The 27,363-nt window shown below is 43.6% G+C and overlaps 1 protein-coding gene across 4 annotated transcripts in view; it reads right to left on the bottom strand.

Annotated features, from left to right (window-relative positions):
• Positions 1-27,363, bottom strand: part of GRHL1 (grainyhead like transcription factor 1) — a 91,997-nt gene that overhangs the window by 56,465 nt on the left and 8,169 nt on the right. For 3 of the 4 annotated variants that reach the window (XM_050950777.1, XM_050950778.1, XM_050950779.1), the window contains exons 1-8: positions 21,068-21,135; positions 14,840-15,026; positions 10,963-11,033; positions 9,396-9,780; positions 8,512-8,588; positions 7,513-7,669; positions 6,871-6,982; positions 5,779-5,873 (exon numbers count right to left, since the gene is read on the bottom strand). In XM_050950777.1, coding sequence (XP_050806734.1) covers positions 5,779-5,873; positions 6,871-6,982; positions 7,513-7,669; positions 8,512-8,588; positions 9,396-9,780; positions 10,963-11,033; positions 14,840-15,026; positions 21,068-21,087 — 1,104 coding nt within the window. In that variant the 5' untranslated portion in view covers positions 21,088-21,135. Of the gene's footprint in view, positions 1-5,778; positions 5,874-6,870; positions 6,983-7,512; positions 7,670-8,511; positions 8,589-9,395; positions 9,781-10,962; positions 11,034-14,839; positions 15,027-21,067; positions 21,136-27,363 lie in introns of those variants that run through there. The other variant, XM_050950780.1, reaches the window with a different exon arrangement.

The following is a 27,363-nucleotide window of genomic DNA, read 5'->3' as shown; positions in this document are numbered from 1 at the left end:
TATCACTTGTGTTCACTGAAGTATCCCATGGAATCAGATGAGTGTTAATATCTGTATCCTTGTTAGGTTCCAAACTGGGTAAGTCCATTCTGTCTAGCTACTTCTCCCCCACAGTCTGAGCTGAGCAGGCTTCCTTGCCCCAAACTACCGGCTAGTACTATTAAACTGCTATTGCTTTTCACTCCAGAAGCGGCCATATTTCCATATGTGGGAAAGGATTCCTGGATATTGGCAGCCTTGTACAGTAGAACTTGTGGATGGTCTTAGATACCAGCATAGCAGGGGCTCAAGCACAAATTTCAGCTGGAGCGCTGAGCTGAATCCTGCAGAGCCAGCCAGCCTTGAGGAAGCTGACTGGCTGCATCAGCCAACTCTCACTGACCTGAAACCAGGCTATGCCCCCAAAATGTAAGGGTCAGGAAGTTCTGCAGACCTACTGTCACACCACTAGAGGTGGTGGGACAGTGGTGCTTATTGTGCCTGGAAAAATGAAGAGTGCTGGGGCCAGGCCATAAGATTTGTATACAGACACCATATTTTTGAGAGTGAGCGCAATAGTGATGATATTCACTGTTATTAAAGTAGTACCTAGAGGCTTCACCTGAAAACAGAGCCTGATTGTGCTAGGCACTGCACGTATACATAGAGTAAGAGACAGTTCCTAGCCCGAACAGCTTACAGTCTAAGTAGACAAGGCAGAGGAAAGGTAGGAGCAAGGAAGTGCTATTGTCCTTATTTACAGATAAGGAATGCAGGCAGAGAGAGTAAGTGACTTCTCCAAGGGGACATGCAGTCTGGGGCAGAACAAGGACCTGAACCCAGATCTGCCAAGTCCTAACCCAGCGGGTGAATCATGCTTCCCATGTGATCAATGGAAACAATCATGTACATTTGACACTCTCCCCAGCACTCTGCCTATTCACCCATCCTCCCCCTCCCCCGGGCTCCAAACTTCTGAGCAGCATCAAGCAGCTGCCCTGGTTAAGCCATCAGCCATAAAATGAGTCCCCACACATCTCTCACTTCCTCTCACACACCTCCTCCCAAATTAAGTAATTTGGAAGTGCAGGTGGGGAAATATTTAGTCCAAGATCTTACATCTATCACGGTTCACACAACTAGCAGGGTCACCTTCAGCATTGCCCCACCCGTCAGTGTTTTCCACTCCCCCCATTTCAGTATTCTCTCCCCCCCTTCAGTTTCAATGCATTTTCCAGGATATCTTTCCATCTTCCTTCATTTCACCTCCCACCCTCTTCTCCCAAATCCCTACTCCCTTTGCTGACTCCAAGAATAAACTCCTTGTGGATGGATTCTCCCCTGCCCCTCAGACCAGGCTTCCTCCTACCCTTCTGGAGCACCCTCAGCTCTTCACCCCAAGGGAAGGCAGCGCCAGAGTCTCTGCCCTTATAGGGTTTAACACTCTGCTGCTCAGCCCAGTGAATACTCTGACCCACCTACTCCACTATCATTGTGTGGCTTTCCAGAGACTCCTGTGCTGTCTCAGAGTAGCCAGCAGGAGGCACTGGGGAGCTGCTGCAGGGATAGTAGTACAATACCACAGAACTGCTTCTCTACACTATTTGATTTTGGAGTTACAAGCTCCTCCCACACGTGTTTACATGAGTGCACAGACAGTGCACAAACTGTCAGCTACACTGTCACTACTTGCTCAGAGCAAATCTTGCCATCACTATACGCTGCATCAGGTCACTGATGCATCACAGTGCCAACGCACATGCAAAGCTCTGGGGTTGCTGCTGCACAGTTAGAAGGTATTCTCCCTGCAGAATACTGCAAAGAACCAGGCAGCACTCAATGCAATGCACACTGTCCCTTAAACACCTGTTTCCAGCTACTTCAGTTTCATGCAACAGGAATTTTCTGTTTGCTGCATTCCAGTTTATAAATCTTAAGGCTTTTCATGTTTAAAAGACAAAGAATATTTTTATGCCATAACAGTGCCATTATATTTTACCAAATCCATGATGCATACAAACTCCATTAGAAAAATGTGAAAAGAAAAGTTGGCCATGGAAATATACAAAGCATCTCCCCAGCTGTGGATTGTTACTTCCAGGAACTCCACTTCAAGGATTTCTGCTGGGAAGAAAGGCTATGTACCCACAATGCACTGTATCACAGTTGCTGGAGGCAGCATCATGGGATGATATTTTACTTCATCCTTCTGAAAAACCACATCTATAGGCGTCAGTCCGGTGCTCAGGCTGCCAATCCCATAAATTACATCATACACATGAACAAAGACCTGAGCTCGCCAAGACAACTGGTATCAGGCACGCATGGGGGGTGGGGAGGGGGAAGCAGCAACACGACACCCCTCCCCCCAAATAATCATTGGGGGCACCGAAATCCTCCGGCTTTGGGAGGGAAGAGCAAGCTTCTGCCAGGGCCGGAGTGGGAGGCATAGAACATGCCCCCACACAAGGCAAAGTAAAAATTCTGCACATGCAGGTATGGATGCACAGCACCCACCACTGTTTGCAACTTTCTCTAGCACAGGCAAATCTCAAATTCAGCAACAGCCTAAGCCATTCTCACAGAAGACTAGAAACCAGAATGAGTGGGGGAGGGGAAAAAAAGCCACACAGTATCGCAGGACAAATCCTTTGGCTGTGGGCCTACCATTTCAGATAACAGAAGGGGCTGAGTAAGCACCCTCCCGATAATCAAGGCTCCACTGTACATCAGTCTGTTAAGCGCTTTATCAATGTAATATCACTGTCATCATTAAAAATAAAGCATTGTACTTATTGCTTTGAAGGACTTCTGTAGCATGGGAAGCTCAACTCTTGCCTCATTCCCCACCCTCTCCATACACAGAGCCGCACAAGCTTTTTTTTCTTTTTTTTTTTTGCACAAAAAGAAGTGAGGTAAATGAACCATGCAATAAAATTGTTGAAATTGGCTCAGTCTCCTCCTGATAAGATCAGAGTTGGGAAAGAGCTACAGCTCCATTGATGAGTAAGCTGATCAAGATTCACTGTCAAATGCATTCGCTCAAGGGAAGAAGGAAAAAAAATAAAAATTAAAAAAACAAAAAACAAAAAAAACACAAACCACCACCCAACGAGGTTTAAATAGGTGACGTAGCAACCCAGTGTGCTTGCTACAAAGGCAACCCTTTGTGGATCTGTCTCATGTAAAACCTTAGGGTATGTGGCAGCTTGGAGCGAGCCTTCCAGTCAGGGCAGACAGACTCAAGCTGGTACGCTGCAAATAGCTGCGTGGACGTTGCACAGGGTCTGAGTTTGGGGTGGCGAGCCCAAGACGCTGCTAGAGCCGCCATCTCCTCACTGCTATTTTTAGAGTGCTAGCTTGAGCCCTGTAGCGCGAGTGGCTCCCCAGGCTGGGAGCCTCACCCCTGGGTGCCCTATACAGATGTCAGTGCTTAGCAGTCTAGCTAACACCACACCCAGGCCCACCGGTTCCCTGCTTGCTTCAGTCTAAAAAACTTCCATTCAAAACATCAGTTTTATTCGGTTTTGTAAATTTCCAACAGTCAGGACTCATGCTCAAAGGCCTGATAGACCCCCAAATTAGTGTTGTCTAACCTACAGCTCAAGCTACTTGTGTGTGTGGATTTAATCCCAAACTGCCAACCCTGGAAGCTGCCAGTCTCCATTTAGCCACAGAACAAGCAGCACAAGCATCCCCACACAACTCCTCCAACATGGCCACTCCTCCAGGTGCAGCTGAGGAGTGAGAAAAGGCACTTCACACTCTCCACATTCAATCCCTGGGCTAACTGCCAGTAAAGATGCCAATTATCTCAGTGGTAATTTTGATGTGAACACCCATCCACTAGAGAAACAGGCCAAGACCACCTGTTTATTATTTCACACAGGACATCCCAGACCAATGGGACAGAAATGACTTTAGTGTCTACTACCCTGCACTGGACTTGAACCAGTGATTTAGAGGAGAATTGTTCCCCTCTGCCACCCAACCCTTCAAAGTTATTTCCAGACATACAGGTCTCAATTCCACTTTCATAAAGCCGGGATGCACATCACTGTTCCAGAAAATACTGTCCCCTCTCCCTGGTCAAGCGTGCAGCAGATTTCACAGGATCTGTAATGAAGTTCACTTACGTCTCCAAGATCAACACTGTACCTTTAGTTCATATCCTTGTCTACTCTCCTGCTTGTGCATTTACCAGCCACAGCTGTCTCAAGAACTAAACTAGTCTTTTCATAACAGTGAAACAGACTGTCTCAATTTCCCAGTCTCTAAATAGTTCTTATCTACTTCTCTTGGTTGTTGAAGCTCAGTTAATTCATGTTTGTAAAGGACTTTGAGTTCCTTGGACGGATGGACTATTAATCTAATCTGTAGCAGTGAGAAAATATGTAGCTCTTTACTCTTGGATCCTGTACTGATGGCAGCTATTATTCTATCCAGTTTCCTGAAAGAGTCCAGCACTTCCATGCCTCAAAACCCAGTCAAACCTTTCAGTATCTTTGCACGGGAAAGGCATCCTGCTGACCAATTCCAAGGTAAAACAGAAAACCATCCTTTGTGACATGAACAAAGCCAGGGCATTAGGTTCTAAGTTCAAGGAATTTTAAAGACTGGAATCTGATACCAGACTCTTGAACTGTCATCCAGTGCATCTCTGAGACTGACAGACTGTGCTGGGCACTGGCCTTGACTTCTACATGTGCTGCAAAGCACTGACATGTAGAGCTTCAGACAGACAATCCTGAAATGCTTTTCAGTGAAGAGTTCTGCCATTCTCCCATTAGTACTATTTCCAGGTGCAGCACTTTGGAGTCCTTCTGGATGACAGATGCTCTCTACATTCTCAGTCATCTTCACTTTGTTGGTTACTAACTTCCAACATGATGTGCCAGGTATGATCAGCTGATCTCAAACAGGAAGGAAAACTCTCTAAACTGGAGACTAAGCCCTATACCTCCAGCATAGGGATGAGCCTTGGTGAATTACACAACTGACGAGCAAGAGTCAGTAAAATTACAGAAAACCCTCTAACCCCCCTACATCAGATCAACAGTGGTATAATCTGATCGAAACTGGACCCTTTTTTGCTGTCTTTAGATAGGTTTTCTAGAACTTTGAAGATGCACAATGCCTCTGCAAATTTACGTGGGTTATGGTTTCAAACAGCAACAGCTGCAATTAACTAAACACACCAGCTGGGAAAGTTGCTGACACAGTACATCTACCTCCTAACACAGTGGCCCAAAACACTGGGTGAGGATCAGATGGTGGCTCAAATGAGTTCACCTACAGGCCACTCAGGTTAAAATGGATCATTGCATGCTAGGATCTGTAGCCTCAGTGGAATATACCTCTGTATATAAACAAGGGCAGCTGCAATCTATTCTATTTAATGCAATTTAGGTGCAGTGGTCTAGGTTCCTGGCAAATTGCCAAACTGGCCCTTCTTTTGGAGCATACCAAAAAGTTACTGGCAATTATCACAGCACCACACATTTAGCGTAACTGGGAACCAATCATATCTCCAGCACCTCTGCAGCACTATTTAGGAAGAAGTTTGGTGCCTCCATGTGTCAGTATTTGTCCAGCAGGACTGATTTCCCTGTTAGAAACTTAAAGTCACTGCAAAGCTTTTAATATTTGCTCACGTAAGCCCTCTTAGCCAGCCAGATTTTGCTTATTTCTTAATACAAGACTGTAAACAAACTCATTACATGCTAATCATCAGGTCACACACACCCCTCTCTTTCCCCATATGCTGGAAGAGCAGGAAACGTAAGATGGGTCGCATACCTTTGCTTCGTCATTAATGTCCCAAGTGAAGGATATGGCATTGTACGCAAGCTCTTCAATGTTACTGATTGTATTGAAGCTCTCCTTATAGTCAGCTGTCGGGAGGGAGAGGAGAACATTTTAATCATACAACGCAGACAAACTGAATAGCGACTGCAGCTCTTCCACAGTACCCTAAGGGTTAAAGGTTCTGAAAGGATTTCAGAGGCGGATCCTTACTAAAGGTTGAAAGCAGTTTTTAAATAAAGAAGAAGAATTAAAAACAAAAACTAAAGTGGGAAAGGCAGCAACACCAAGCATGGCATGTATCTGTGCCATACCCTATAGTTACATATGAAAAATGTCACATTGCATGACGAGCATACGCTCTCAGTAAAGCTCCTTCAATAATAAAGATTTACATGCACGTCAGCTTTAAGTGCCAAGTGCTTAATCCCTGCCTTTATTCACAGAAGGAAAGGGCTGGGAGCACAATCCAGCTTTCAACCAAGGAAATCTGGAAGCCAGCCAGTCACAGCCTTGTCTGTAGGCAAGTGGAAATTTGCAGTATTTTCTTTTTAACTGAACCGAGGACTCGCTGCAAGAGCAGCAGCAGGAAGGAGACTGAGGAGCGCTGAAGTATTTCAGCAGGGAGTTTGTCCCCGGACAAAAACACTGACCGTTTAGAAAGCTTGCAAAGCCCAGAGAGTGCTGTTTGACTATACTAGCCAAGATCTTTAAACGCAACTAGTGATTTGGGGGCACCTCCATTTTCGGATGCTCCAACTTAAGACATCTGAAAAGGGCGAGTCTTTCAGATGGAGTGGGGAGCACTTGGCATTTTCTGAAAATCTGGTATCTTCAAGGCATCTAACATTAGCATGCGCACCCCCCCCCCCCACACACACACACACAAATTGAGGCTGCCAAAATACCTAGTCCCCTCTGAAAATACCTTGGCCAAGAACATCCCTTTGGTTTTGCTACAAAGCTAAGGACAGTGCTCAGCCTGGTCTGAAGGTTCCCTTTAAAAATGAAGTACCAATAGAAGGTCAAACCCTGCCAAGGAAGTCAGGCTTGGCGTTTGATACCAGTAATTAGAGCATTTCTTACCAATGTCAATACATCTTTGTTTGGCTGTATGCTGCCTTGAGTGCCAGTACTTCCAGTGCCTGATCTGATCTTCTCTTGTTTTGTCTTCGGCAAACGCGACCAAGATGACGCTCTTTGTGAAGAGGAAGGGGGTAGGGAGAGAGAAAAAAAAAACAAAACTTAAAAAGCCACAGAGAAAATTTGTTTTGGAAGCTTTTACTTGGTATCAGGTTTTCTGCATTTGGTGTGCAAAACTTAGGGAAAGCCAAGTTACACCTGGCAAAGCAGAATCCTCTTTAGAATGGGAGCAAACATGCTAAAGTTCTTCAGGGCCATAAAAAAACAAGGCAGTCAGAAGTCGCCCACATAAAGAGAGTTGGATGCTCTCTTTCCAGGTGTCTATGTCACATAGACCCATCACCACTACTGACTTGCTTGTTTGGCAGACTCAGACATACCAATGACTGAATAGGCCGGGAGACCAATTTAACCTCTTCTGCTCTTCACTGGCATGGCAGAAGGGGAAAGCTGGGCCTGCTTCTGAGGGCTTCAGTCTAGACTGTTGTGTGTCTACGGGACTTCAAGGCAGTCAGCCCAGCACCTCCAATAAGCAATAAATACCCACAACACTTCTCTCAAGAATCTGTAAGAACTGCCACTCACTCTGACTTTGCTGATTGGGTGGTGGACTCCTTCACTGCTGCTGACTTCTTTAAGGGTGATCGGATAAAACTGACCCTTGTTTAGGTAGGTCATTGTGCTGTCCCCTGGCTTCTGACGAAGTGACTTGGAAGCTTCTAAGGTGTATTCAAAGTTATTCCTAGGAGACAAAAAGGACATTGATAGCTTCCTGGCAAACTCTTTAGCAAAGTGTTTTACATTTAATTTGGAGAAGTTCCAGACTTATTAGTTGAGACACTAAACCCTCAATAGGGAAGAGAGGGGGAAGCAAGACTAGCTCTTTGTTGATAATCAATCCTCTTCATGAGAAAACATTTAGAAAAGCTCTTTGCAGAGAAAATCAACATGTAGGATTGGATGCTGTCTATTCAGGCTTACTGCAACATGTTTCATTTATGTAACAGAAAAGTTTCTATCAATGACCAAAATGCTGTTAAGAGTCGTTCAAAGGCTGCTAGGTCCCTTCCTCCCCCCACCAATGTTTCATTCTCAATTAAAAACAAACCAACCCCACATCACCCATTCCCCATCGTAGGTCTCTATACACAAAATCCATACACAGCAAACCTCCAATGCCTGCTGTAGATTCTCAATGTGGAGAGAGCAGACAAGCATCTCTGGGCATCTATCAGGGTGAGGCAATTGGGAGCCAGCTGCAGGAGGGTTCTGCAGTAACTATTATTCTCTTAAATGACTAGATGATCACACCCTACCAAGTTGGTTAGAAATCAGCACGACTCCCAGACAGTGCCATTATCAATCCAACAAAGATAGTTTTCCTAAATATTGCAGGCATGACTTTCCAGGTTGTTAAGCACTCAGCACCAGCTAAAACCAGGTGTGCTCAGCACCTCTGAGAATCATGCCTAAAGAAAGGCAACCCATAAGAGAATTCATAAGTAAGCTGCACCCATTAGTCATGAACAAACTGGCTATAAGAGATCAGGCGGCTGCAAGACAACAAAAAGCTTGAAGTATTACCCAGCAATGCTGTCAAAAACGTAGTCCTCTGAACTCATGCTAGCCATCCGCAGATTTAGTTCAGCAGGAAAGAAAACCTGAAAATACAGATAATTAATTCAGCAACAACAGAAAAAATTCAACAGCTGCCAGGTTACAATCCTGCTTCAGCTGCCTTGAATATCTGATAACTAGGGATTGTGGCTAGCATATAGAGTATGCTGTTTATGGGCCCCAGTCAAATAATGCTTTATATGCCAATTAAGCACAAGATTTAGCAAGCCCATTCTGGGCCAGCTTTTAAAAATCAAGCCTTCCTGAAGCTTGCTAGCTACTGCATGTTATGGACATCCCTTTAAGTTCTAAGTTCATATTAGTGAAGTGATGGTGAACCCTGTAGATTTCAAAAGATGCAATAGAACAAAACAAAAAAAAAAAGTCTGATTTTTGTATGAGCTCAGCTCCCATTCAGGCACCTAAATAAACTGGCCAGATTGTCACAAGCATCCAGCAGCTCCCCATTGAGGACAATGGACACTGAGCACTTGTGAAAAATCTGACCAGTTTATTTAGGTGCTTAAATGGGAGCTTCAGGCGCAGAGCTCTTGTAAACTTGGCCCACTATTTATTTCACTGTTGCTGCTGACAGATTATTTCCACAAGCTATTTAGCCAAAGCTTCCGTCATTTGTAAGATTAGCCATTTGCTTTTGATAATGATTTTTTGTTTTATAGGTTTAATTTACTAAATTATACCTATGGACCTTTCTGGGAAAGTCTTCTATTTCTAATCCACCGGACTGAGATTTCAGGTTTATGTAACTATTAGAGGTGCAACGTGACACCCATACACTGATTTGGTTGCGCAAACACACACAAGCAGAACATAGTGAGTGATCTCTGTACCTCTTGCACTCCTTCTTTGAAGGTCTCTGAGAAGGTGGAGTCCGGCGTGCGCCTCTGGGAGTTCTGAGGCTGAGCACTGGAACTAAACTGATCAGGGTTGAGATTCCTGTCAAAAACCACCACTCGTTCAGGGGGCTCAGGGTGGTAGACAGTGGGAGGGATACCCACAGTGAAGCCATGCGGCTGTGTTTCTGTTTTAATTGAATGCGTGGGCATTGTTGCAATGGAAACAGTAACAGTGGTGTCAGGGGTTGTCAGATGGCCTCTCTTGTCCATGGCCATTTGGGTAGCATGCGGAAGAACAATATTGAAAGGCACATTTTTCAGAACCTGCACTCTGTTTTCTCCAGTAGAGACGAGCGACTGTTCTGTTGGGATGCTGTTTCTTTAAGAGAAAAAAAGGGTTCAAAACAAAACATTAAATGGCAGAACCAGAAACATTTATTGGGCTTTTGGCTAAGGAGAAACAGAATACCAGCTCCCTGTATTGGTGATGATTAACTATATCTAGGGGTAAGGCTTCTAGAACTTATAAAAATCTTATCCATTTCTGACTCCTAGAATACTATATTTGACCTTAAAGCAGTAACAGCCCATAAACTGAGTCACCCAAAACACAATACACTAAGGGCCCCACTGACAGGGTATCAAGCACTGAGGGACTCACTTGATTGGCTTATATATAAGTTTACATGCTATACCACCACACTGGCTTCTGTCTTCCTCAGCCTACTGAATCAGCTTGTTATCAGAGCTGGAACAATTTAAACTTGTCTTGGTCAGCTCTCTCTTCAGCTTAGAGTTGTAGGAAGAGGGCAGTAAGGAGTGTGACTTAAGGTTAATTTATATTCATGTTTTAAAATTCCATAGTTTGTTGGTGGGTTCCGCCCCCGCCCCGAATAAAAGAAAAAACTGCAAAAATTTATCCAAGTGAAACTAATGCATCAGAACCACAGATTAACAAATCATAAATACATTGCAGTATTTTATGGCACCCCATTCAAATGAATCCTGACTACATATTCCAGATACATCCAGTCCTGTAGCACCTAGTAACTGATGGGGTTTATGTAAAGACCTGATCTTGGGTAGTTGGAAGATCAGGACCTGCCCATTAAGACTCAATCATGAGCCACCTTGTGTAAACCCTGGGGAGTAAATGCTTATCAGCCACCTCCTTATGCCCCTGAAAGGGATATTGTCACATGGGGGAAGAGAGCAGTTCCACTGCATTGCTATTCCCTCTCTTGCACAGGGGGTGGTGAGTGGGCAGGGATGAGAAGTGGATGGAGCCTTGACTTTCTGAATTAAAATTCAAACCCTAGTTGGTCCTGGAGCACCTGAAGTACCTGCTGACCCTGACTCCGAAGCCTGTGGTAACTCCACCATCTAACCCTTGGGTTGTTACAAGAGTTGCTGTGCCTTGATGGTGCAGAAGAAAGGATTGCAATCTCCATTACAAATGCAGGAGAGCTGTTGCAGCTATGGCAGCAAACTTCATTTAAGCAGCCTTAGCAACATACCAGGATGTCAGTTAAAGCAAAAGTGCAACAATAGAATCCAGTACCTTTTGCCATGATCTTGGTCAGGGTGATCTACATCTGGTTTAGCTGTTGAAGTCCTCCTTTCTCTGGGAACCTGGAGGTATAAGTCATGTGAGAGTTTAACTGTTCTTATCCAAACAAGGTTGGCCCATTCTTTTTTCCCCAAAGTTTGGAAAGCTAAGTATCACTCTGTTATGCATCAATTATTTAAAGTACAGTTAACACCTGTAAAGTTCTTTACAATGCCAAAACATATCATCACCACTGTTGTTTTGGGAAGTCAAGTCTATCCCATATGCTGCTAAAAGAATCCCAAATTAATACAATGGAGTGCTACTTTGGAATTTAGATTCCTGCATAGAAAAAACAAGACAAACTGCTTAAACCTTAGGACAGGGACAAGTTTCCAACCTGGCTGGAAAGATCACCATCTCTTATCAAGTGTCAGCAACTGGAATAATGGAATTGGAGGGAAAATAAAGAGTTGTCACTAGTAGCTCTGATAAAGAAAACTAACAGGCTTCAGTTTGTCTGGTGACTTTATTACTTAGGAAAGATCAGCTCAACAGCTCTGGAGAGCGACATCCTCGGTCTACCCACAGAGGCTGTCTAGACCAGTTTCTCATTGCCCATTCACACCTTTGCCTCTGTAGACACTTTTGGTCAGATATTTTTTGAGACTAGTCCTGGACTTTCCCTGGGAACTAGAATGAGACCACTAAGTCTAATAATGACAATACTTGGCCTTTATAAAGTCTTTTATATTCACAAAGCAGTATGCAAACAGTAGCTAATTATCACTGTGCCCCTGTAAGGTAGATGATATCCTCATTCTATACATGGGAAAGCAGAGAGAGAGGCTGATGGCCTGCTCTTCAGTGGATCTGAGCTCCCACAAACACTCACTGACTTCAACTGGAGTTAACACATTGGAAAATTAGGCTCTGAACAATTTGTTCAAGGCCATAGAACAAATCAACAGCAGAACTTGGATGAGTTCCTAACATCCCAGTCCCATATCCTGTTCAGTCACACTTTATATTAAAGATATATTGATAAGTTATGAAGGATTAAACATGATTAATAGAAACCTTCTGCTGATGTGCTTACAGCTAACTATAAACCATGGTTATAAGCAACCTATTGACCTTTAGGACTCTAAAAATGTATTAAAAATATTTATTACTCATGTATTAACCCTTTATGTTAAGGGTATATTTATAAATAGTTTATAAAGGGTGATTTTCTATTGACTAGACTATGATGCTTCTGATGTAAGTCACTGACCAGCTCTCAGTAATGGCTTTTGTCGTCTATTGACTTGGGCAAGATATGAACCAGTAATCTGGACAAAGAAAAATGCTCCATATTCCACAATTACCCATCATCCGAGCTATCTAGTTCTCCACTTTACACCAACAACATTTTACTTCTTAAAGATAAAGGCTACTTACAGTCCTAACCGCAAAACCCCAGCCAGTATTTTATAAAGCTGTGGGGGAGATATGATGTACAATAGAAGATCATCAGTATCCTGACTTTAGGGATTAAACCGAGAACAGGATATTTGCATTCAGTCTCAGACTTTAAGGTCAGAAGGGACAATCATGATCATCTAGTCTGACCTCCTGCACATGGCAGGACACAGAACCTCACCCACACACACTGGTAATAGACATGCCATGGGGTACTGTAAGGATACTCACTTTATACTATGGTAACACCCTGTTAAAGGGAGATCAGATCATACAAGAATATAGTAATCTGTAAACAAAAGATCACTTTTGTAATTATTTTGTCTCTGATAGTTACACGGCAAGGATTTGTAAGCTTGTTAAAACTTCCTAAATATATTGTTAAAAAATATAAATGCAGATCTCTTACTTATTATTTAGCCATTAAATTTTACTTATCTTGAGGTTCCAGGCTACTCTGATAAAACACAAAAGCTACAAGACACTGATAGCACATACCATTTAAACAAACAAGAACTAATACATTCATACATTAGAAGGAATTAACTCCAGACCTTCCAGCACTGAAACATGCTGCGTAAGCATGATCAGATACCGCACCTTTACCTGACAAATACAAGCTATTTAAATTATATTGGAAACGCCTAATTTTTTGTAATAGTAATTATAGGCTGATGACAGAAAACCCTAGTAGAAACAGTACTTTTCTAAATAGCTTCAATTAAAACCTTTAAAATCCAGTGGCTTTTAAGTAGCATAGAGAATGTAAGAGAGCATCAGAAGAATGTAGGTCAAGATTTTCTGGAGTGACTAGGGATTCTGGAAACTTCCATTTTTGGGTGCCTAATTTAAGACATATTAAAGGGGCCTAATTTTCAGAGGGCATGTGCTCAGCACTTACTGAAAATGAATCCCTTTCAAGGTGTCTCAAGTTGGGCACCCAAAAATGACTACTAACTTTTGAAACTGTTGATGTAAGGCTTTCCAAGCCACACTGTCAGAGTTAGTTTCAGAGGAGTAGCCCTGTGCCTGCATATTTATACGTGCCTCTGGAAATTTCCACCACATGGGTCTGACGAAGTGGGTATTCACCCACGAAAGCTCTTGCTCCGATATGTCTGTTAGTCTATAAGGTGCCACAGGACTCTGTCGCTTTTGTCAGAGCTAGGCTAGTCTTGGCTCAGAGGAAAAGAAATTACAAATTTTTTACAAAAACCTTTACAGGTGGCAGCCCCACCAGGCTTTAATTTTCTGCTCCAGACCTTGGAAGCTCCCACCTTCTCCTTTAAATTAGTCTCAGAAAATGACAGATGAATCCTTCCAACATTTTATACTTTTTTCGCACGTACGCTTGCCTCCCCATACCTTTCCTACAGTTTATAGATGGCATGACTAAGGAAGGAAACCCTTAAGAAAATACCAATGCACAGCAAATTCTTTGTGCTTCACTAAAAGCTCTTCACTATAGCCTCTGCCAAATTTAAAAAATGGATTTAGCAGATTAAAATCCTCTGACAAGACGGCTTTTTCACTGGCATAACAAACAAGCACAGAGAGGTATGGCTTTTTAAGGCAGAAAACAAGCTTTCCTACAAGTGTCAGTTATAACTACCTTTACACCAATTATTTTGTCACATGCATTAAGGACTAAACTGAGTTGTGCATTACAGATTACAAAATACTTCTATACACACATACCAGGCAGTTTCATGCAACTATACTGCTTGAAAAACTGGTTAAACTCTTAATAATAGGCATACACTTTTGTATATAACAAGTGCAGTAGTTCTAAAGGCTGGAAAATGTGTTTGTGATTGTCAATAATTAACAATGTTCATTTGGTGTCTGGAAGAGCACTGAGAAGACCGTCCACGCTCAGAACCTGCAAACAGATCAGTGAAAGTAAATGGGATTAGGAACCTGTCTGTATTAGGCTCTTTAGAAAATCTCAACCTAAATCTTATTAATAAATAATATTAATATTGTGGTAGCGCCTATGAGGCCCCGTTGAGGTCCAGGGTATCATTGTGCTAGGCACTATACAAACGGAACACAAAAAGACAGTCCCTTGCCCCACATTCTTATATTCATATACACACTTTCCAGCATTTCAGCTAGTAACTATTAAAAACTGCATCCTGAAAAACATGGGTCAGTAGGCTACACAAGTACCCTGACCTATTACAAAAAAGATTCCAGAACAACTGGTTTCTATTTAGCTTAAAATAAATCTATTGTCAGAAAATCAAAGTGTTTTTTTTTAAATGTAAAGAGTTAGAACCACCAACTCAGAGTCCTCATTGCATAGTAGCTATTAATAATGTAAACAGCTACATTACATTCCCTAGCAAATTACTGTTTCAGGTGCACTTGCAGGCAAAACAAGTGCACCTTTGGCTGTTAGGTGTTACTGGTGCCAACCTACCTTGTAATAGTCGTACAGCAATCCCAGGGCAGCTGCACTGTCTTCGTCACCATTGATGCTCATCATGGCTTTGGTGGCTGCTGTAAGGGGATTTTCAAGGAAGGACTTCCAGGCTTCATCTTCACTGGTGTATGGACGCCTCTGGGAGTAGAGAGCGTCATTCTGAAGAACCAACACGGGCCTTTTGCTTTGGTCATAAAAATATGAATCTTTGTTACAAAGTTTGTGAAACATGCTTATTATATACTTCTTGGATGCACTGTAACACTTAAGAATTAGTGGTCAGGTTTTTATTATGTTAATATTATGACAATGTTACACAATGGTTAGTCAACAGAAGGACACGAGATACAATTCTGATCTCACGTATGTCAGTGGAAATCAGGAGTAACCTCACTGAACTCAATGGAATTACATCAGTGAGATCATAAAACTACTGAAGATGATAGCTGGCCTGCTAACAAATATTTGAAATCCAAAATAGGCTAATAAATTCACAACACTTTTAATGTTCTAAGACCCACGGTACTATTAGCATATTACTAAACAAAAAGATATTGAACAGCACTAACTTGCTACTTACTAATTCATTCAAGCTCTCTCTATGCACCATACAGAGAATGGTTTCATGCTTTGCCATGCAAGATAGAGTTTGCATTAACAAATACCACTGTCATGTTATAAAACAGAGTTAACTCTACTTTCCTATGTCTGACAACTCCCTCAAGACAACGTATTTAATTCTTGGGGTATATTTGAAAGCTATTAAAAGCTGCTGATTACCTGAATACTATACATGGAATGTAGCCAAAGGAGACCATAAATCAACAAGGCAGTGCAATTTTCTGGCAATAGAAGCCAAGCTGTGTATTGTATGTTTACCTTTGAGATAATCTGTGACAATGTCTTGAGAGAATATCCTAGTGGGCTACCAGGAAATAAAAACCACCTACACATAATTCCCCATCCTCCCTCTCCTCCCCCCCCCCAAAGAAGTGTGGGTACTACCTCCATGAAAAATAATTAGATTTGTTCAAAACATTTTGTTCTTATTGTGAAGGAGAAAACTCCAAGCACTCAAAACGTGTGGAAGCGGGGAGAAATGGTGTTTGCAGAAAAACACAATTTTACCAGCCTAAACAAGTTAACATTTTCAATTCAGTTTTTAAAATATATGCTTCATCCATATTAGCTAGGCAATGTTTAAACCATGTTAGCTTGAACTGGTTTTAAACCAGTTCAAAAACAGTTTCCCCCATGCTTATTCCCACCCCCAATGTGCACAGAAGCCTAGTTGATGTTTACTACAGGTTCTTTGTGTTTCGACTTTTGAAAAAAGAGACAGATAGCAATTCTTAAAAAAAAAAAAAAGAAAAGAAAATCACCACCACACAACCAACATCCTAAAGAAATAGAAACATCTTTTTTGTTGAACTTACTCTCAGGACTATTCAAAGATTGTAACATATTAGAATATTGAAGGAATAAAACACTACAGTCAACTTAATAAATATCCTGCATTTATAACTCCTTTCACCTAGTAATTTTCCTAAGTGCTTTGCAAACTATGGATTTGAATCTGTAAACCCTTACTCACCTAAGCGGGCTCAATGACATCCTAGGGACCACTTGCATGATTTAAGGACAACTCATGTGAGTAAGGGTTTGCAGTTTCTAGATGAAGAGGGATTTATACATTCACAGAGTGGATGTGTGTCAATCTGTAAATGAGCCACCTTTGGCGTAGAGTGTAGCAAACTGGCACAGCAAACTGCGTAACAATGAGATGAGTTTGAATTTTCTCCAAGGGCACAGGACAAACACCTACTATTTTAGAAATCACAAGGAATTTTTAGATGGCCATACAGAATGGATAGGCCCTCGGATTAAGGTCATATCAAAGATTGAACCACCTGTAGTAGCCTGCATGGAATTCATTTTATCTACCTTCTTAAAGCTGGAGGGCTGAGTCAACCTTGCTTGGATTTAAACTTGATGTTCAGACCATAAAACCATTCTCTTTCAGCAATGAGAGAAGATTCATATGGAAGAAAAATTCATCTAAATGCAAAACCATTCAGAATTGAACAAGCACTAAACTGAAATCCAGTTAACTCAGAAACTGTGTGTTGTGTTTTTTTTTTGTAAGACTTGTCTCTTGTTGCAACACCCAAATAAAATGCACAATTGCCCTAAAGGTAACCTACCTCCTCTAAAAGGAGTGTAGAAAGAATTATCTTTAGAATTATCAACAAAGTGTAGGGTTTGGCAGTAACTCAATCCCTTAACAGGATTACAGATTCTTTTAAGAAAATGAGAACATATTTATAAAAAGACAGTCAAATATGTGTTTTTCTGATGATAGACCTGTGAAGAGTTTTAGGTTTCGATATGTATACTGGCCGTGATCTGTGCATAAAAGTACTGGATGCTATTAGCAAGTTTTGGAAATAAGTCTTCTATTGTGCATTTAAATACTCGAAAAAAAGTTGATTTGTTTTCTGCTTGACCAAACCGTAAATTGGTAGGAAAACCTTACAGGAATGTGTGTTCTCTGCACTGTAGTGATATTGTGCCAGTACTGATCTCATGTCACTTATTCCTGCAATACTCTCCTATTTTTTGTGCGTGTGCGCGCAATTTGTTCATGCAGTAGAACCTGTTCTAACTTTGCTAATCTGCAAACCCAATAACTCTCTCTCAAAAGAAAAAAAATCCCATTGTCACAATCCATTTACTCAATAGTAGAGTGCTTTTTACTGTTATTTGTCTTACACAGAGCATAGAGTTGGTGCTGTAACAAACACAGAGATAAAAACAGTCTGTACCAATGAGTTTACAGTCCAGAAGACAAAGTGAGGTTTATACATGGGGCTGTTAGGTCTCATCTCCCTTAGGGAATTTTGTTGAGCGTTTCCCTATGATTGAGAGAGCCTTAATGAGGTCTCTCATTTTTAAAGACATAATGACAACTTATAAAAGACCCAGCCTACAACTATCCAAGTAAACAAAGCATATTGTAATACATTCAGACTTAAATTTGCCAGTTTATCAAGTTAACAAAAAAAAAAAAAAAAAAAAAAAAAAAAAAAAAAAAAAAAAAAAAGGTAGTCATTTGTAATGAGTCTCCAGGTCAAAATTGAGAATTAGCAAGGTTCTCTCTCTCTGTACTTATCTGGCATCCATCACCCTATTTGGCCACCTTGAACAATTTTGAATAATTACTATTATTTCATATTATTATAGCACTAAGGAACCCTCATCATAGACCAGGACCCCATGGTGCTAAGTTCTGTATACACAAACAAGTAGTATGCGATACATACACACACATCTAGATAGCTAATGATAAAGATTACGTATTTGCAAATCAGTTTGAATTCAACTACTAGCAGCCAACACTTAAAGCACAAATGTTCTAAAAGAAACATCTACACTTTGCAGTACTATATTGTGTTGTTTATAAAATATACGTAAAAAACCTAGACAGCTGAACATGAGTTTTTGGTAAATACCCTTCAATGAAGTGATATCTTATTCTTTTTAGTAGTTAGACTGTCAAAATCTAGAGGTAGTAGTAACTGAATGATTGATGGATCTCAAATCACTAACAAGGACCTCAGAATATTTCACAAAGAAACTCTGTACATATTTGATTGATTGGCTGATTAGCATTACTGGAACTTGTAACAAACTGCCATACAGAGATTAAACATCAAATTAATTTGGGAACGCCTGACATTATACATACATGCACATTTATCTCTCAGAAAGCAGGAGCATTCCACATGTAATAAGAAGCACTGTTGTAAATATCAAGCATACATTCCAAATTTGAGAACAGAGATTTAAAGCACACATTCTTATATTTTAAATTTTATAACATGTTCATAACTTTTACAAACTTGAGTTTTTAAAAGAGATTTTGGTGGGGAAAAAGCATTTTAAAAGTAGTTTCGGGTACTGCCCTGTATCCCATGTTCTTGAATGGAAAACAATCTATATTATCCATGCTGCAAATGCTACATGAAATCATAGAATCATAGAACTGGATGGGAACTCAAGAGGTCACCTACTGCAGTCCCCTGCACTTGTGGCAGGACTAAGTATTATCTAGATCATCCCTGTTTAACCTGTTCTTAAAAGCTCCAATGATAGAGATTCCACAACTTCTCTAGGCAATTTATTCCAGTGCTTAACCACTCTGACAGTAAGTTTTTCCTAATGTCCAACCTAAACTCCCCTGCTGCAATTTAAGACCATTGCTTCTATTCCTACCCTCAGAGGTTAAGAAAAACACATTTTCTTTCTCCTCCTTGTAACAATCTGTTACATACATGAAAACTGTTATGTCCCCTTTCAGGCTTCTCTTTTCCAAACTAAACAAACCCAATTTTTTCAATTCCAAGCAGTTCTGAAGTATTTCGTTGTAACTAAAAATTAATTATTTGTATTTAATCTGTGTATTACACATATAGTAAGGATCTGTCCAAGAGTCTGCCTATATACAAGACTACCCTTTCCCCACCACAGTAGCTACTTGCACAGAGCAAATAGTGACTATGACTTTATAATATACAGGCACAAAGACAAGGCCTCTGCTCCCAAAGTTTACAATATAATATTTTGGACTTCTGAAAATGGTAAAGATCGTTAGATTTTTCAGCTGACATTGCTAAAACACCAGATTACCTGGGGAAGTCCATTTTTCCAGTAGCGCAAGTTTCATAAAAATCCATCAGATCTTGGTCCTACAGCATATAAGAAGCTTGTAGTATTTTAAACAACAGTTTTTACAAATCTGTGCATCAAGGTCTAACACTGCCAAAGGCCAAGCCCAGGAAACCTCTTTAAATTAGAGCAACAATGTTCAAGTCATTAAAAAAACACCCTAGGTGTGCCTCAAATAATGACGTCCCAGTTAACGCTGCTCTCACTTCCCAGCCCTTGTTCTTAAATCTTCAAGAGGAGAAAAAAGCAGTACACGGCAATTCGGTAAGATCCTGCATTAGAAAAGCCCATCGAAATAAGTGTTGTGGGAGGGGTGAATGTCTACAGCCCCTTATGCACTTCTGAAGGCTGAGAGGCTCCTCCTCACAGACACGGACTGATTATTCGCCACACTCAGAATTTAAAGAGAAGTGGAGGAGGAGGAGGAAGATGATGGTGACCAACGCCTCAGTACAGGTGTCGAGTTTCAAAGCCGGACTGTCTTCTCCATAGTTTGATTATAACAAAGTGGGAGACAGAAGAGAGAGATTCCAAAAACAGAGCACTAAACTAAACTTCAGACACGGGATGATCCTGGTGACCAGCTGATCCTTACAGATTCCCCCGGCAGCAAGCGGGAGAGCCCATCGCTGCACGCAGACAGGGAAGGGGGTGGATGGGTCCCAAAGATGCAGGCTAAAGCTCGGAGGCCACTACAGAAACCTATGAGCTAAGTCAGAAGTGCTCCTAGCGGGCGGAAGACGTGAGATTTCCCTGTGCCAGAAATCAACGCCTTACCCGATCCGCGCCTGGAGAGTGCTCTATTTAAACAGGGGGCGGAACGGGTTCGGAAAATCGACGGGGGGGGGGGGGAGAAATCTCGGCAGATTTAACGCAAGAGCTTGATTTACACCATGCAGCTCAGAGAGGGGAGAGCCTGACCCTCGGGCCATCCGCCGGCCCTACGCGGGACAGCGATACACCCGCACGCCCACAGGCTCCGCGCTGCACTGGGAAGGCGGGGTCCGTGGAAGGAGAAAGGGGGGCAGGCGCTAGGCTCTAGCGGAAGTTTCCGTACCTCGCCCCCGGCAGCCGCAGGAGCAGGTGCTCCGGAGTCTGCCAACGTACAAACACACAGCCCCGCTCGTGAGGGACCCCCAAGGATCTACTCAGTGCCCCCCCTCCCTGCCTGCGTCCGGCCGGGCCGCTTGAAAGGAGCAGGACTATTTCCCCAAGGGCCGAGTAGGGTCAGGTGCCCGGCTACGGGGCACCCACCCCAAATCCATCAGCAGGGAGAGGCTGACGCCAACCCCCTGTCACTCCAGCGGCTGCTGCCATCCCCTCCTAGGGATCCTGCAGTACTACACAGACAGCCACCTTCAGCTGCTTCTCCCGAGCCTCCTCCCCCAGCACCCGTCCCGCAGGAGCCCACAAGACAGGGCGAGGATCCCCAGCCGGTGGAAAGAGGCAGCAACGCTGGTCGGACCTGCCTAGACTCTCTCCTGCTCGCTCACTTACTTGTCGTAGTCTTGGGTCATGTCTGGCAGCCAGCGGGTGGCAGAACTGGCCCGGCGGGTTGGGACTGTGGCTGGCGGCGGCCCGGGCACTAAGGAGGGGGCTGGAGCCAGAACAGCGCGCAGCCTGCCGCACAAACGGGTTTTGTCGGCTTTTCTGGCTAGCTTAGGTGGCTCTAGGATCCGCAGGTGGATCGCACCTGTGGGCCGCTTCCCATTGGCTTGCAGAGTTCCCTTGGGGGCGGAGCCTCAGTCGCCCAACTCCCCAGGGAGACGCCTGATTAGGCGGCTCGAGGGAAGGGCGGAGTTTGGCAAAGTTGCGGGTTCTAAATAGAATCTCGGCAGCCAGAGGCTGAGACCGCGCTTGCTGGGCAGGTGCGTCTTGAGCTCCAGACGCCCTCTGAACTGCACCCCTCGCCACGCCTTCAGCCTGACCTCCCACCATGGCAGCATCCATGTGACCCTAAATCGCGGCCCTCCCCCTTTATCCCGACCTGCTTCTGCTACAGCCTCAGCAGCGACCAGATCCGAGCTGGAGAGAAGCAGATGGTGCAGGTCTTGTATCTTATGTTACAACACAGGTCAAAAGACACCCAAGTATGGCAGAAATTGGGAAGTGGAAGAGTCAGCTAGGCCCTGAGCCTGCTAGGCAAGCACTAGCCACTGCAGCATAGGCCTAGGCATTGGTCCAGTCCCAGGTGGGAATTGGTTATATTAAACTGTAAACTAAGTGACTTATGATTCCTTATTGTCCACCTTTCCTCAAAACACTGGGATCACTCTTGTTATAGAGGGGAATTCTCCTATGGACAAGTCACTTTTCCACTGCAAAAAGCAGCCATCTCTTAAGTAGAGGCTTGCTTTAGTCCATCTTACTATCTGCATGTTACAAAGTATAGGAAGTATTTGGGCACATCTCTCTCTTTCTTTCTTGAACTATTTCAGTAGCTTGTTGCCACAATGTTTTCTGAAATTTCTCCCCTACAGCACCACTGTAGCTCAAACCTGGTCTGAACATACTGAGTCTTCTCATCTTCACTAGAATGTTAAATTGTGTTACCTAACACACCTCTTAGAACAGAACCTTTCAAACACAATACTAAAGACAACATTTACAGGAACTTTCATATCAGCTGGTAGGGAATAAATCCTGCTAGGAGCCTGTCTACCAGTGAAGACAACTGGAGTAGTGAAAACCATCTACACTTTATCAATTCTTCCTCTAGAACAAGTAGCAGTAGGTAAATTATGGAAAATATTTAGCGACCATGCAGCGTAAGTGGATACAAAGCAAGCACTGAAAATCTTTTCTGAGGAAAAAAAGACAGTTATTATTCTGATCTCTACTACTGGTTTCAAATCCAGCATGTTGCCTTAGCCTTCAATGCAGTAATTTCAGATTTACAGGAGTGTAAATGATTTGGACCAGAACAGCCTGTTTCATGGCCTCCCACTCCCTCAAGGGGCAGTGCCAACCTTGCTTGTGTGGGGAGGTGAAATCTCCTCACCCCCTTAAGCAACCCCTTCCAGGAACCCCAGAGAGGGTGGTGAAGAGCTCTGGAATGGCAGGTTGATCCAACAGAGGGCTTTTGGAGATGGTATCACTTAATGGCATGTTCCTGGTGGACACGGGTAAGGTGTCCTTTAATGTTAGACACTTTGCTGGTATGAAGTTTTGTCAAGCTATACATAGGTATGCATGCACATACATGCACCCCCTACCCTCAGCCAAATTCATTCTTATGTCATAAAAGACAAGAGAATATATAGCTCTTTGCGACAGGGTCTGTCTCTTCAGTGTAGAATGAAGCCCCAAACACAAAGCCAGTCCCTGACTGGACGAGGTTCCCAAGGCACTACTGCAATTTCTAATAAATAAATTTCTCACATTGCACATTGGTTCCCATTCTTACCCCTGACTCCACCTTAGCCTCATAGTCATTTATTTTTCTGCATTACTTCCATGCATAGAATAAATTAGTCTAGAGAAGATCTAAGAGACAAGAAATGTGTGTGAACCCTTCACATACTGACGAATCATATTGTGACCAAATGCAATTAGACACACTCATCATAGAAGACTGCTAACAGAACTTTTTTGACACAGAAGAAGGGAAAGTTTAAGACAGAACTAGAACTGCACCAGTCATCGCTTCAAAGCCTTCTTGGGTTCCACCATTAATGCAAACAACCAAATGTATCTATACACCCAAAAAGGTACAAACATCACCTCTGATACTGTGTCTACACTGCATACCTTGCAGCAGCACAGCCAACAAAATAAAACCACCCTTAACGAGGGGTGGTAGCTTTATCGGTGGGAGAGTATCTATCTCCTGCCGACAAAGCACTGTCCACACTGGCGCTTTTCATCAGTAAAACTTCTGTGAGTACAGGGTGTGTTTTTTTCACATCCCTGACCAACATTAGTTTTACCGACAAAAGTGACGTGTAGATATAGCCTGAAATATCTTAAAGCTGTCCTGAAGGAGTAGGGGAGGGAGACTGCTAGTTTGGGTTATAAGTATATTGCTGCATGAGTTTCATTAATACTACGAGTCATCCATCACAGGGCCGTCCTTAGGCATACGCAGCTGCGTAAAGCACCAGAAAATTTGGGGCACCATTGGGACCAGGGATGGCCTTTTTGGGGTTGGCGGTCAGGGCGGGTGCTCTGGTCCAGCCCAATGCTCCATGCGCTGGTTCCTCTTTGGCCCAGCTCCCCCTGCCCCCACCAGCTGCTCTCAGCTGGTGGGCCTAGGGTTGCCTTGTCCCTGGCCCCTCGCTACTCTCAGCCAGCCGAATGCCAGCTGAGGGCTCTTGCCAGTTATGGGGCAGAGAGGAGCTCTCAACCTCTGTGGCTCTGCTCTGGCCTCTCCTCTCCCCTGCCTCACAGAGGCTCATACCACTTGGTGGTGCAAGGGGGAGGCTCGGCAGCAGGCCCAGGGGTTTCTGGTTGCAATGCCGTGGCCCTCGCCTCCTCCCTGCACTCTCAGGCCCCTACTGGGCCTGGGACAGCGCTGGTGGGAGGGTGCTGTACGTGCAGTTCCTCCCCTCTCTCCACCCACACCCTGTGCACTCGCCCCAGCCCTGCCATTACTAGAATGTGGAAACTGGCGAGCATGGGGCTCCTGGACCATGCTGGGCAGAAGGCAGCACCAACCCCCAGTGGATGGACACCCTGACCAGTGGGTGCTCCTTGTTCCAGGTAAGCCCCCTCGGCCCAGGTCCCACGGAGTAACTGGAGACCCAGTTCCCCCATCCCCCCCCCACCAGCAGGGCAACTCGGTATCTCTTGTTGCCTCGTCCCTTCCCCACTGGGCTGTGGCAGCGTATACGCTATAGAAAGCTTGGTGTGTGTTGGGCGGCGGGACGGGGAAGACATAGTCCATCAGCATTGTAGTGTGCTTAATTTGTTTAAACTGGTTTTAATAAAGTGCATATGGCAAGTTTTCCAATACTATAAGCTTATGTTTGTGTTGCTAAGAGCAAGTCAGGCTTAGGGGTACCAGTTTAATAATACTACATAGGGCCTCATAAATCCTAAGGACAGCCCTGATCCATCAAGACGCTTCAGATAGCTACTGTAATTTAAAAGAATGTACACTAAGGTCTCTCTCTCTCCCAGATAAAAATCCCTACACTACTTTAAGGGATGTACTCCAACATAAAACCCATAGAAAGACAATTCAACCAACCAAAGGAAATACGAAACTGAAGGGAACAAATCTGCACTAAGGGCCCTGCCTCTGGAATGTGTTTACCTTCCTCTGCTTCCTTTGGCTCTTTTGAAACTAGCATTCTAGCAACCAACATTTTCAGGAGCAGCAAACATCTAATATCTTAATAAGTACTGTAATCTAATTTAGACTCTGTCCTATCAAAGTAAATGGTAAACTGCTTTAGATGGTCCTTTGTGCCACAAAATAAAAGTCTGCTTATTTTTAAAAAATACATACAAAAATATTCCGCTTTTGCAGCCAGAATAAACAGAAGATATTTCCTTACTCTCTGTGTATAGCTGATGATAAACTAGTATCCAACTATATAATACAATGCTGGATATTTCTTTGAAAATCTGTGTTGGTTCGTTTCTAGTATAAATCACAAAAGCAACTCAAAGTTAGAAGCATAGGGAGAGATTTCCAACTTTCTGAGGTGTTGTTTATTTTTGCACTACTCACTTGTTCTGTCTTGAAGTTCCTGGGGGTGCACAGATGCAAATTTCATTTGAGTCTATTCTCCCTGTAGTGCTTATGCATAATCCTTAATAATAAAAATAAAATAATAAATAATAACAACATTAAACATACCACCACACTTGGCAGACTTTATATGGGCTCAATTCAGGCATGGTGTGGGAGCCACACCCCTGAAGTCAGGCATCACCCTATTTACATTAGGTCTGAATTGCTAAAATCCCATTGAAGTGTCACACATGTTCTGCATTTCTTTCCAAACAGAATGTTTATCAGATTTTTTTTGTTTTTAAAACTTTAAATAGAAGTTCCTGCCTTTTCAAAGGCACTGCTCTTCTTGTCCAACTGATCCATTGATAAGAGTCAACTTTGGCTACATCTACACTTGGAGCCTGGGTCTGATTCCCAGCTCAAACAGACTCTGGCACTATTGAGCTCGTGCACTAAAAATAGTAGTGTAGCTGCAGGAACATGGCAGCAGTGGCATGGGCTAGCCATCCCAAGTACATATCCATGAGGTCCAGGCAGGTTATCCTCGCAATGGCTAGCCCTTGCTGCCACTGCTTCTGCTACCGCAGCTACACTAATATTTTTAAGTAGGCTTGTTCAGTCAGAGCTAGCACAAGTACAGTGAAACCCCACTATAACGTGACCTTTGGGGTCCAAAAAATCCCATCGTGCTAAATGCGGGGTCACAGTATAGCGGGGTTTCAAATCAGTCAGGTGGTCCCCAAAGTGGTGCATTCAGGTGCACTGCCTAGTGCCCCTGGTGCCTAGTGCCCAGCAGGGCAGAGGAGCTGCGGCCCCCCACCTGCTGGGGACAGAGAACTCCGGGGCTGCGGGCGCCAGTGCTCTCTGTCCCCGGCAGGCACAGGGCCACGGCTTCCCTCTGGCTACAAGAGAAGCCGCAGCTCCCCGCCTGCTGGGGACAGAGAACTCCTGGGCTGCGGGCACCGGTTCTCTCTGTCCCCAGCAGGTGTGGGGTCGCGGCTTCCCTCCCACTTAAAGAGGAGCCGCGGCTCCCCGCCTGCCAGGGACAGGGAGCACCGGCGCCCGCAGCCCTGAAGTTCTCTGTCCCCGGTAGGTGGGGAGCCACCACTCCTCTTGAAGCCAGAGGAAAGCCGCGGCCCCATGCCTGCCGGGGACAGAGAGCACTGGCGCCCGCAGCCTCAGAATTCTCTATCCCCAGCAGGTGCGGGGCTGCAGCTTCTCTCCTCTGCCATGGTGTTGGGGACCATTGGTACAGTACCATACTGTATTATACTGTACCTTAAGGGGAGCCAACCTGCAATCGCGTTATATGCAATTTCGCATTATGGCAGGGCACGTTATGGCAGGGGTTTGACTGTATGTCTACTAGAGCTGGGAATCACACCACTAGGTCCAAGTATAGACATAACCTTAGTGATACTGCAATAATTTCAATAGTAAGGAGACATAATGGTACAAACCTGCCAGTCACAAGCTAGACTTTGTAATACCATTGTAAATACATCTCTGATGTCACTAACAGGACTGCACAAATCCTGCACACACTGAATGCAAGAGACCCAAGCGGATGTTTGCAATGGGGTTACATCATGGAGACATGGATCCTGATTCTCTACTATCTTGCATCTTGTAGAGTCATTTACACTTGTGCGAAGTGGCATATAGCTGTACCACTCTGACTGCATAGCATTTTGAAAGGAGATTCTCTGCCCTGTGTTGATTGGCTGTTTGCTCCATCCCCCTCCCTCAGACAGTCCCTGCACCTCAGCCTCATTCCACTCTTGCCCCATATACCTTCTTTATTTCCTCCCCTCTCTGTTTTCCCCTGTCCTGTCCCTTTCATCACCCTTGCTTCACTTTTCCCTCTCTTTTCCCTTCTGTTTAGAAAATCACCTCCTAACTGAACCCCTCCAAAAGGAGAAAAACATAAAAGAAAAATTGTGGAATTTACTTGCCATTTGCTGCCATCACACTGATCACCCCACATCTGTCTTGCCTATTTAGATTATAGGATCTTCTGGGTAGGGAATGTCTACAAAAGCGGTTGTACAGTCCCTACCACAATGTGGCACTACTCTAATGAACAAAAAAATAATAAAATGTTATACTA

This window comes from Gopherus flavomarginatus, chromosome 4 (assembly GCF_025201925.1).
Source record: "Gopherus flavomarginatus isolate rGopFla2 chromosome 4, rGopFla2.mat.asm, whole genome shotgun sequence".
NCBI lineage: Eukaryota > Metazoa > Chordata > Testudines > Testudinidae > Gopherus > Gopherus flavomarginatus.
This window is presented reverse-complemented; position numbering and strand designations above follow the sequence as displayed.